The 12,753-nt window shown below is 45.6% G+C and overlaps 1 protein-coding gene across 2 annotated transcripts in view; it reads left to right on the top strand.

Moving 5' to 3' along the window:
* The window catches only part of si:ch211-51c14.1 (protein kinase C and casein kinase substrate in neurons protein 3), a 73,113-nt gene that overhangs the window by 39,149 nt on the left and 21,211 nt on the right, over window positions 1-12,753 (top strand). For both annotated transcript variants that reach the window (XM_059953946.1, XM_059953945.1), the window contains exons 2-4: window positions 1,410-1,537; window positions 3,913-4,069; window positions 8,653-8,888. In XM_059953946.1, the coding sequence (XP_059809929.1) occupies window positions 1,478-1,537; window positions 3,913-4,069; window positions 8,653-8,888 (453 nt within the window). In that variant the 5' untranslated portion in view covers window positions 1,410-1,477. The remainder of the gene's footprint in view (window positions 1-1,409; window positions 1,538-3,912; window positions 4,070-8,652; window positions 8,889-12,753) is intronic.

Below are 12,753 nucleotides of genomic sequence, written 5' to 3'. Positions count from 1 at the left end.
TCCTTGTAGATGTACTCACTATTGGGGAGAGTTGGAACTGGTACAGCTGTCTGCAACCCCTGCATTCTTGTGCATTGGAGGCTGCAAAGCAACCAGACAGGATGGCTGTATTTAGTTCATTCCCAGAATTATCCACACTTCAGGGTGAGACCGACAGAGACAGAGGTTTCCGGGGGGGGGAATTTCACTCTGCCGTAGGGCAAGAAGTGGAACCAATTATTCATGTGGTGAGAATTGGGAATCCTCTGAAACACACCCATATTAAATTGCTAGGACATGTTTAGCACAGGCAGCCTGTGCCAGGGCTGTGTGATCTGATTTCCACACATGCTCACAGGCCAGCTGCTAGAACACTTGCTTCAGATGTGGCCGTAACTGACAAGAGCTCATCCCTTGCTGTCCTTGAGAAGGTGACGGGGCCACCCAGGGGGACAGGGTTGATATAATGAAGGGGGGTTGATATAATGAGAGGGGAGTTCATATGACAGGAGAATTGATATAATGGGTATAGATATAACAAGGATGAGGAATAATATAATGAGAGGGGTTGATGTATGGGTAATGGGAGCAGAGGGTTAATATAACAGTGAGGTCAATATAATGGGGACAGGTGGGGGAGTGTTATAACAAAGGGAATGTTGATATAATGAGGGGCTTGTTAATATAATGGCGGGGGTAGGGGTTGATACAACTTGTTAATAGGGTGGAGGGTTGTGATTACAGGAAGGGTCTATATAACGGGTGGAGAGTTGCTATTCCTGTGGTGGGGAGTGTTGGTGTAACAGAGGCCTTGCTGGGCCATACGAAAGAATCGGCAGTGCTGCCTTGGTGGGGGCGTTCCCTGGATCCGTGGAGAGGTCTAGCTGGGATCCTGAAGGAAACCCAGGAGCTGTGTCTCGGCCTGGCATCGGTCCTGGAGCCGGGGAGTGGCCATTGTGGCCTCGCAGTCAATGCAATGCTGCTGAGTCGTTCCAGCTCCTCTGGGAAGCTGCCCACTGCGTGCTGGGTCTGGCGGTGGGGATCGGAATCAGGTTTATCATCGCAGATAGAGGTTGTAAAATTTACTATACAGTGCTGTGACCCACCCCACGTGCGCCAGCCCTGACCCTCCCCTCTCAGTGTGTACCAGCCCCACCCACTCTGGCTTCACCCCAAACCAACCCACATCCCATATGCTGCAGCCCCAACCCCACCCCCTCTGCCTATAGCTCTAGCCTTCTCCTGCGGTCCTGAGCACTCTCTATCTCTCTCTCACTCTCTCACAGCCAGTGCCCACTGGGGGCTGAGCAGAACGAAGAGGAGCAGGGCTGCTACGTGACCCACGCTCTGCAGCGGTGAACGTGAACATTCACGCTCCCTCCACGACTGACCGATAAACTGTGTAACCTCTCCCTGCCTCTCCTTTGCAGCCCGACTTGCGGGGAGAAACTTGAAGCAAGGGGAGCGTGGGAAGGAGCGAGAGAAGCGAGCGGGCACCATGTCTCTGAAGTACTGCGATGCGCCGGGGCCTGAAGCAACCAGAAACAGCTTCTGGATGGTAAGTGGTCACAGACCAACTTAACAGGCTGGGTGACATAGCATGCAAAACTTAACTGCCGTCACGGTGAGTAATGTGTTGTTTCATCAAGGAGCTGAAAAATACATAGAACGCAGAACACCGCAATATTGTGCTGGCCTTCTGCATGATCAATCTAACCCTTCCCTCCCATGTAGTTCTCCATTCCTCAATCATTATGTGATATCCAAGAGTTGTTAAATGTCCCTAACGAATCAGCTTCCACCACTGGTCCAGGCTGTAGGTTCCAGTGCACACCACTCTCTGTACAAAAAAAGCCCATCTCCTGATACTTTCTTTCACTCGCCTTAAACAGATGTCCTCCGGTATTGGCCTTTGCCACTCTGGGGGAAAAAGTCTTTGGCTGTCAACTCTCTCCATGGCTCTCATGATCTTGTACATCTCCATCAAGCCACCTCTCATTCCATAGAGAAAAGTCCCAGCTTGCTCAGCCTTTTCTCATAAGATAACCTCTCTAGTCCGAGGCGTGTCCTGGTAAATCTCCTCTGCACCCTCTCTAAAGCTTCTACATTCTTCCTATAAGAGGCAACTACAACTAAAGATAATATTCTCAGACTTATATAGAACTGTACCATTTATAGGCACTGACGCAACAAATAAAAGACGTTCTCTTGTTGCTCAGCCAGCCTTGTGATCTTTATCTGAAAGGGACGTGGTACGTGTCCATGAGTGTGTGAATGACTGGGAGATGTAATCAGTCAGAATGTTACAGTTAAGTAAAATTTAAAAAAACACAACTGCAGATAATGAAAACCTAAAATAAAGGCATATTCTACCTTGAAATTCAGGCATTTAAAGAAAATTAAAGAAATGCAATAGGATTTCTGGAAAAACGCTAAACATAAACAAAGACTGACAAACTACCAACGTGGAAGAGATGACAAAGTGTGCAAGTAAAAAGAAACATAACTGAGAACGTGAGTTGTAGTGTAGGTGGAATCAGTTCAGAACTTATCGATGTTGGGTTCTGGACCCTGAGGGCCATAATGTTCCTAGGCCTGGTGTTGTGGGACCCAAGGCTCCTGCACCTTCTTCCCGATCGTAGTAGTGAGAAGAGAGCATGGCCTGGGTGGTGGTGGTGGGGGCCCCTGATGATGGATGCTACTTTCTTGTGGCAGTGCTGCTTGTAGATGTGCTCAGTGGCGGGTAGGGCTTTGCCTGCGATGGGTGCATCATTGCAGGAATACCGGCAACTGAGGGTAGGTAACTAGTGCATGTGTGTGCATGCGTGCGTACGTGTGTGTGTGTGTGTAGGATTTCACTGGCTCTATTTGGGCCGTGTACACACTTTAAAAAAAAACAATGATAGTGGACCGATCTACATATCTAAACCAAACTGTAGCAATCACTTGAAAATAAACCAAAACCACTGAGAGACTAAGCCAAGGTACTTGACGTTGTTTCCAAATTGAGAAAGGTACAGTCAATTCTTTATCACAAAACCAGAACCATCTGGTAGCAGGAAAAAACTAACAAAACTAAATTAGTGATATAATGGTCTAGGTTGCAGTCTAATAGCAATATTAGTGTTTGAACAGCCATCTAGTTCGTAAAATAATTAGCATAACTAATTGACGTATCAACAAAAATATCATTCTCCATGCACAACCCCTAACTAACCCCAAGGTGAATATGTAACTAGACCCACTTGCATCTACCAAGCCCCAACCTACAGGACCGATTACCATAATAAACACACCACAAAATACGATACAGAAAATAGATACATGGTTCCTACACAAAGCACGGTAGACCTTTGATATCTGACCTGGATACTTTTGCTTTGACCAACCTATCCAGATGAAGTCAACAGTCTGAACCCCCCGTATAGTCCATTTGAGGTTACCTCACCATCCAGCCCCCTTTGGAACAGTTTTTGGTTCCTTAACCACACTGGAGTATAAACCCCATTGAGACGATCCAGTCAGGAGTCACTTTCTTGAACAGTGTGGTTGATTAGTTCCGTCAGTGGGAGAGTCTCAGATCCGAAGGCATAGCCTCAGAATAAAAGGCTGTGTCTTTAGAGCAGAGACGAAGAGGAATTTCTTCATTTCAAGGGTGAAGTTCGTTGTCCTCACCTCTGACTGAAGAAATTCAGGCAATGAAATCTGGAGTTTGTTGCCTTAGAAATGTGGTAGAGGCTGAGTCATTGGGTGCAGAGATTGATTGGTTCTTGATTTGTAAGGAGGAGAAGGATTACGGGAAGATGGTGGGAGAATGGAATTGGTGGGAAAGAAATATCAGTCATGTTAGTATGGCGGAGCAGATGTGATGGGCTGAATGGCCTGTTTTTGCTCCTATCTCTGATCTAATGCTTTGATGTCCTCCCTTCGCAGCCAGACAATTATAGAAGCACAACGAAGCAGGTTGACGATGGCTATAAAGTCTGCAATGACATCATCCTGTGTTTCCAAGAACGGGCAAAGATCGAGAAGCAATATGCCCAGCAGATCGCGGCGTGGTCACGCAAGTGGAAGCCGCTGGTCGAAGCGAGTGAGTATATCATGGAGTGCTTGAGAGCTGTTTGTGGGGTTTAGCCTGGGTAGAACTGGCCCCTTCCCTCCCCATGTGGTTCCCATTGTCACCAACACAAAGAATTCTGTAGATGCCAGAAGCCTTGAGCAATGCATATAAAATGCTGGAGGACCTCAGCAGGTCAGGCAACATCTAAGGATAAGAGTTAACAGTCAATGTTTCAGTAATGATGGAGGGTTTTGGCCCAAAGCGTCGTCTGTTAATTCTCCTCCATAGATACTGCCTGATTTGCAAAGTTCCTTCAGTGTGTGTTGCTCAGTGGCAGAAGAACCAGTATTGGGGGTTGGAGAATGTGGCAGCAAAGGGAAGGGATGTGAGAGAGGTGGCTGGTTCAGGAGTCTGACGGCAGTGGGGAAGAAGCTGCTCTTGAGTTTGGTCGTGCGGGCTTTCAAACTCCTCCTGGAAGAAAAGCGAATGGTAGGCAACTTTGGCGATACTGTTGGCTGGCCTGAAGCAACGCACCGTGAAAGTGGACTGGATGGAAGAACATGACACGAATGGGTTGTGGGAACTTTAACATCAATTACATTTGTAGAAGACACCAGAAAGGCTGCACTTAATAACAACATCATCCAATCACCTCCATTCTGGCCTGTCATGGTTGGTCAGACTCGGTGAACTGGGTGGACACCATGGTCGACATGGACTCAGTGGGCCGAAGGGCCTGTATCAGTGCTGTATTGCTCTATGAACTCTGCTGAAGGTGAACAAGGCTGAATCTTTGCTCAGAATTTATATGCAACTGTTCCCCACTCGTTCACTGTTCTTCAGAAATGACACCGGTGTTAATGGAAGAAGTTGCCGTCAGTTACTGGGTTTTGCTCACTGGGTAAATTGATGCTGTTTACTTCACAACATTCAGTCCCCACCCAGTCGAGTGTGATGTTTTTTCTAAGGGTGGAACTTGGGTGGTTATAGAAGCTGGTCTGATATCGATATATTTTCCCCTTATCTGTATGTGACATTGTTTAACATGGGGAGGATGATGCATTTGCAGCCACTCCATGCTCCTTGACAGATTAGGGTCAGGGAACAGTGGTGTGGAGTGCAAGATGTCTGGGGACCCTACACTGCCGTTGTGATGTGTCATCATCTTCCACCAGATCCACCATTGAAGACTTGGTTGGATTGCTCTTTGTCTGGAACCTTTTACTGCCTCAAGTGACCCTACCAGGAGTTAAACTCCAAACAGCATCACTCTCAGGATCTCAGGGATTCACAAGCCACAACAAAGTGACGATCCTTGGAGAAGCTGTCCACGTCCATCGCAGTGGCTGTTAATGTCACCATCGAGTCCTTTGAGAGAGGAAGAGCTGGTGGAACAAGTCTTGTACAGTCACACACACAAAATGCTGGAGGAGCACAGCGGATTAGGCAGCATCTGTGGACGGAAATCAACAGTCGACATTTCAGGACAAGGCCCTCGAGTATAGATGGAGGGTCTTGGCCTGAAACGTCAATTGTTTATTTCTCTCTATGGATGCTGCCTGACTTGCTGAGCACCTCCAGCATTTTTGTGTGTGTTCCTCAGGCTTTCCAGCATATGCAGAATCACTTGTGCCTCCATCACAGCAACGATAGGTTGAATGGTCCATTGGTTCTGTAGTTACCAGTAAGTGCCAAAGGTAGGCTCCAAGATACCCAAGGTAGTGAGAAGACAACGGCTATATTTCGTTAAGGGTTTGAAGAGATTTGGTTTGTCAACTAAAACACTCAAAAACTTCTATAGATGTACCATGGAGAGCATTCAGACAGGCTGCATCACTGTCTGGTTGCGGTGGCGGGGGGGAGGATTGGGGGGGTCTACTGCACAGGACCAAAAGAAGCTGCAGAGGGTTGTAAATTTAGTCGGCTCCATCTGGGTACCAGCCTCTGTAGTATCCAAGGCATCTTCAAGGAGCGGTGTCTCAGAAAGATGACGTCCATTATTAAGGAACCCCATCACCCAGAACATGTCCTCTTCTCATTGTTACCCTCCGGAAGTAGGTTATAGAAGCCTGAAGGAACAAACTCAGCAATTCAGGACAGCTTCTTCCCCTCTGACATCCAATTTCCGAATGGACATTGAACCCAAGAACACTACCTCATTTTTTAAATATACATATTATTTCTGTTTTTGCACAACATTTAATCTATTCAATGAACATATATATACATACAGTAATCTATTTATTTATTTTCCTATTTCTATATTATCATGTATTGCATTGAACTGCTGCTGCTAAGTTAACAAATTTCACGACACATGCCGGTGATAATAACCTGATTCTGATACACATTGGAAGTGTGGGTTCAGCTGAGGTATTTAAATCCTTGGCCTCGATGGTACAATAGTGGTTAAATCAGTAGGCTAGCAGCAGAGTGGTGGAGCGTTGATTAAGTGTGGCACAGTACGAGGTGTCTCCTCACAACTCCAGAGACACCGGTTCAATCTCGACCTCAGGTGCTACCTGTGTGGAGTCTCCCAGTTTCCTCCCATATCCCAAAGACATGGAGGGTATTACTTTAGTTGGCCACTGCAAGTGTGTGCGTGTGTGGGTTAGAATTTGGGGGGAGTTGATAGGAAGGGGGTGAATAAAATGAGGATGGTGTAAATGGGTGGTAATAAGACTGAGGTCCTTCCCCAAAGAGTCTTTGTGGTGGCTGCACCCTTCAGCATGGACCCCTACAGCCTGGACCGTGCCAGTCGGCAGCATTCCCTCACGGACATCTCACTGTGCTGGCAGACCAGCAAGTTTCAGGACAATCGAAGGGGTCTTTCATGGCCTTCCATGGCCTTCCAGCAGCATCTGACGTTTGTCCCTGTAGATCAGAGAACTCCCTGCTGGGGATGAACCCAAGAACCCAAGATCCTTGTTATCTTCTCCACACCCGCTTAGCAAATCCCCAGTCCGCAAAGAGATGGGTGGCCATTGCTCCCACCTCAGCCAGCGTGCATTGGGAGTGAAATTCTGGCTGTATCGGAAGGATCTGACTGGTGGGAACCCTCTCACTGATGTGTTGGTGAACTCAGGCAAAGAGATGTTCTGCCATAAATAAAACGATTTTATTTAGAGGTACAGTGCAGAATAGTTCCTCCGGCCCTTCGAGCTGCACTGTCCAGCAACCCCCAGCAACCCTGCTTAACCCTAACCTAATCGTGGGATAATGTACAATGACCAAATTAATCTATCCGGTACGTCTTTAGACTATGGGAGGAAACCGGAGGTCCTGGAGAAAACCTACACTTTCCACGGGGAGGATCCAGGTACAGAGACTCCTTACACAAAGCTGGGATTGAACTCTGAAATCCGACGTGCCGAGATGTAACGCATTGTCTGTGGCACCCTGACAATCTGCTGAGGGAACGACCCTGCAGTCTGCATCAAATCCTTGTCTCACTGTGTCTGCAGGCCAGTCAAACAAGGGCACTGGGTTCAAAAAATAAGGTTATTCAAGGCTCTTGTGGGGTCTGGGTGTGTTAAGGCCATTGCATACTAAACAGACTGAAGGGATGGGGGGGGGGGAACACAAAACCCCAGAAATTTCAGTCTAGAAATTTGAACCAAAGACTTATCACACTCAGCATCTGTGGTCCAAAGTAGAGTTCGTTATCAAAGTACGAATATGTTAACGTAAGCTACCTTGAGGTTCATTTTTTGGAGGCTTTTATAGGTAAAATGATAAAATACAAGAGATTCCCAAAAGCTATACATAAATAAAGACTGATAAATAACCAATGTGCAAAAGAAGACAAACCGTACAAAATAAAAACAGAAATGGTTAAGAGTCCTTGAAAGTGAGTTTGTAGGCCATAGGATCTGATCAGAGAATGGAACTGACTCTGCAACCCTACTGAACTGAATTAGAAGAGAGTTAGTCTTTCAGATTGATGGCCTTTTGTGTGAGGAACTTGGCAGGTCTATAGAGAGGAATAAACATACAACACAGAACAGTACAGCACAGGAACAGACCCTTCAGCTCACAGTGTTGTACAGAACCAATTAAATTAGTAATCAACTGACCAACTAAACTAACCCCTTCTGCCTACACAATGTCCATATCCTTCCATTTCCCTCAGATTCACGTGTCTAAACAACTCTTAAAAGTCTCTGCCTTAATCACCACTCTCTGTTTTTAAAAATTAATTGCCCCTCATCTTCTTTGAAATGATCCCATCTCACTTTAAATGCATGTCCTCTGGTACTAGACATTTCAACACTGGGAAAAAGATATTGTCTGTGCACTCTATCTATGCCTCTCATAATCTTGTAAACCTCTATCAGATCTCCCCTCAGCCTCCGTCGCTCCAGAGAAAACAATCCGAGTTTGTCCAACCTCTTGTTATAGACTGTTGTCATTTTTTGCCAAGACTCTTTATCGGGACATTTTCATTCTACCAGAAACTGTGTGTACGTGCGTGGCGTTGCGTTGCTCTGGATTTCCAGCATCTGCAGAATCCCTTGTGTCCGAATGTAGGGAGGGAGGGAGAAAGTGAACTAAAGGGAGGGTAGGGTGAGACAGATTGATTGTATACCCAGCCTGTCTGTCGTACTCACCAGGTCCTATGTACGGTACTCTATTGAAGGCGTGGCACGCCTTCCTTACCTCCGCAGACCGCCTGAGTGAACTGCACGTGGGGATCCACAAATCCCTGCTGACCGAGGATACGAGCAGGATTCGGAAGTGGCAGAAGGAAACGTACCACAAGAAGTTCTTCGGGGGCTTCAAGGAGACTCACGAGGTGGAACACGGCTTCCGAAAGGCACAGAAGCCCTGGACAAAGAAACTGAAAAAAGTAAGTTGTCACTTGATGGTTAGAAAGGTTGTGGGGGGTCTGCTCTGTGCAGCAGATGTCGGGTGTGCCTCCTGCTGTACTCACTATAAAACTGCCATCTACAATGCACATACCCGGTGTCCACTGTGAAACGGTAAATTAGTTTAATATTGTCACAGGTAAGGCTTTGAACAGACTGCACTTGGAGTATTATAAACAGTTTTGGGCCCCTTATCTCCTGATACACTCAAAATCTTCTATATATGTACCGTGGAGAGCATTCTGACAGGCTGCATCACTGTCTGGTATGGGGCGGGGTTGGGGACTACTGCACTGTACTGAAAGAAGCTGCAGAGGGTTGTAGATTCAGTCGGCTCCATCTTGGGTACTTGCCTATAAAGCACCCAGGACATCTTCAAGGTACGGTGTCTCAGAAAGGCAGCATCTATTATTAAGGACCTCCAGCACCCAGGGCATTCCTTTTTCTCACTGTTAAAATCAGGTAGGAGGTATAGAAGCCAGAAGGCACGCACTCAGCAATTCAGGAACAGCTTCTTCCCCTCTGTTATCTGATTCCTAAATGGATATTGAACCTGTGAACACTACCTCACTTTTTTAATATTCTGTTTTTAATATTACTGTTTTTTGCATGATTTTTAATATACGTATTCAATATACTACACTGCTACTTATTTATTATTATTTTATCTATTGTATTATGTATTGCATTGAACTGCTGCTGCAAAGTTAACAAATTTCATGACACATGCTTGTGATAATAAACCTGATTCTGATTCTAGTGTAGGAGAGGGTCCAGAGGAGGTTCACAAGAATTATCCCAGGAATGAAAGGGTTAATATAAAAAGAGCATTTGATGGCTCTGGGACTGTACTCACTGGAGTTTAGAAGAATGAGGGGAGGATCACATAAAAAGCAATCGAATATTGAAAGGCCTAGATAGAGTGGATGTTTCCTATAGTGGGGAAGTCTAGAACCAGAGAATGTTGCCTGGATTACAGGGTATGAGGGAGGTTAGAGGGCACAAGGACTTCCATTTAGAACAAGGATGAAGAGGAATTTTTTTAGCTCGAGGGTAATAAATCTATGGAATTTATTGTCACAAACAGCTGTGCAGCCCAAGTCATTGGATATACTTAAAGTGGAGTTTGATATGTCCTCGATTAGTCAGGGCATGAAGGGAGACAGGGAGGAGGCAGGAAAATGGGGCTGAGAGGGAAATGGATCTGCCATAATCAAATGGCCGAACGCCTAATTCTGTTCCTATATCTTATTGTATTACGTACAGTGTAAAACTTGTCTTGCACTCTGTCCATTCAGATCTATTCTTTACAATAGTACATTGAGGTAGTACAAGGGAGAACATTAAATACATTAATAATATCTGAGATACGCACAGGGCATAAAAGAAAACTGGAGGGCTATGTAGGAGAGAAGGGTTAAATTGATCTTAGAGGAGGTTACAAGGTCGGCACAACATTGTGGGCCGAAGGGCCTATACTGTTCTGTGTTCTAAAACAATAAGAGAATGCAGAATAAAGTGATACAGTTACAGAGAAAGTGCAGGCAGACTATAAGGTACAAGGTCATAGTGAGGTAGATTGAAGTCAGGAGACCATCTTACTGTACTAGGTGACAGTTCAGTGGTCTGATAACACTGGGGTGGCAGCTGTCCTTAAGCCTGGTGGTACATGCTCTTGGGCTTTTGGATCTTCTGCCCAGTTGGAGAGGGGAGAAGGGAGAATGGAGGGGGAAGGGCTCTTTGATTATGGCGGCTGCTTTACTAGATATTGGTCTTTGTTCTTTAACTGCGTGGACTGTCCACAAGACATTGGGATGCATCCATTAAGTAACTGGTACATTAAGTATTAAATTATTTTATTATTGTCACATGTACCACAGTACAGTGAAAAATATTGGTTTGCATGCCATAAATACGTCATGCCATCCCATCGGGATGTCGGAAAATAGTAAGAGAGCATAGTGCTACAGTTACAGAGAGTGTGCAGTGCCGGTAGAGATTAAGGTGCAAAGACCATAACGAGGTCAAGAATCCATCTTTTCCTACCGGGGGAACCATTCAGCAGTGTGTATGAGAGTGTGGCATGTAATAGGCATGGATGGATTTGAGCAGGAGTTTCCAGTACCTGGAATGCACTGCAAGGGGTGGCAGTAGAGCCAAATACAAGAGGTTTGAAGTTCTCTTATGCTGCCACATGAATGTGCTCAGGCAGGAGAGATTAGGTGTTGTACACCTCTGTCAAATGATTTCTCATCCTCCTTCACTCCAAAGAGAGCTCACTCAACCTATCCTCATAAGCTATGCTCTCTAATCCAGTCAGCGTTTTGGTAAATCTCCTCTGGATCCACTCCAAAGCTTCCATGCCCTTCGTATAATGAGACAACCAGAACTGAACGTAATATTCCAAGTGCGGTCTAACCAGAGTTTTACCTCGTGGCTCTTGAACTCAATCCCCCAATGAGGGCCCACACACCGTATGTTAGAACAGTATCATGGGCTGAAAGGCCTGCTCCTGGGCTATACTGTTCGTTCTTACAGCCTGGAGGAGACCATTCAGCCCTTTGTAGCAGTACCACACTGTAACGTTTGTCTTATTACACCCTCATTCCCAGTCCTGTGAACTCTCCCTTTACAAAAGTTTATCACAGACAGCTTTATTTGTTACTTGTACATCAAAACACCAAAACATATGGCTATCCACTATGATATTGTGGTGCCCTGATTATATCCCCTGTGCAAGTTGACTCTGACCCCCTTTGTTCAAAGTAAATTTATTATCAAAGTACGTATATGTTACCATCTGCTACCCTCATGTTTTCTTGAGCAGAGCAAATAAATACAGTAGAAACAATGGAGAAACTACACACAAAGACTGACAAACAACTAGACAAGCTGTGCAAATATGGAAGAGAAAAAATAATAAATAATACTGAGAACATGAGTTGTAGAGTCCTTGAAAGTGAGTCAAATTATGCATTGTGGAATCAGTTGGGTGTTGGGGTGAGAGAAGTTGTTCATGCTGGTTCAGGAGCCTGGTGATTGAGGAGTAATAACTGTTCCTCAGCCTGATGGTATGGGTCCCGAGGCTCCTGTATCTCCTTAGACCCTAAGACAAAGGAGCAGAAGTTGGCCATTCAGCCCATTGAGTCTGCTCTGCCATTTCATCATGAGCTGATCCAATCTCCCCCTTAGTCCCATTCCTCCACCTTCTCACCATCACCTTTGATGCCCTGACTACTCAGATACCTATTAATCTCTGCCTTAAATACACCCAGTGACTTGGCCTCCACTGCTGCCCATGGCAACAAATTCCATAGATTTTAGGAGTGATAGGAGAGAGAGAGAGAGAGAGATGGGGAGTGAGAGTGCGAGAGACCATCAAACACCACCCTCTGGCTAAAAAAAAAATTTCACATCTCTGTTCTGAATGGGCACCCTGCAATCCTCAAATCATGTCCTCTCATACTAGACTCCCCCACCATGGGAAACAACTTTGCCACATCCACTTTGTCCATGCCTTTCAACATTCGAAATGTTTCTGTGAGGTCCCCCCTCATTCTTCTAAACTCCAAGGAGTACAGTCCAAGATCGGTCAAACATTCCTCATATGTTAACCCTCTTATTCCCGGAATCATTCTAGTGAATCTTCTCTGAACCCTCTCCAATGTCAGCACATCCTTTCTTAAATAAGGAGCCCAAAACTGCACACAATATTCCAAGTGAGGTCTTACCAGTGCCTTATAGAGCCTCAACATCACATCCCTGCTGCTATACTCTATTCCTCTAGAAATGAATGCCAACATTGCATTTGCCTTCTTCACCACCGACTCAACCTAGAGGTTAACC

The sequence above is a fragment of the Hypanus sabinus genome, chromosome 29 (assembly GCF_030144855.1).
Source record: "Hypanus sabinus isolate sHypSab1 chromosome 29, sHypSab1.hap1, whole genome shotgun sequence".
Classification (NCBI taxonomy): domain Eukaryota; kingdom Metazoa; phylum Chordata; class Chondrichthyes; order Myliobatiformes; family Dasyatidae; genus Hypanus; species Hypanus sabinus.
The sequence above is the reverse complement of the archived record's forward strand: the minus strand, read 5'-3'. Positions and strand labels throughout refer to the sequence as shown.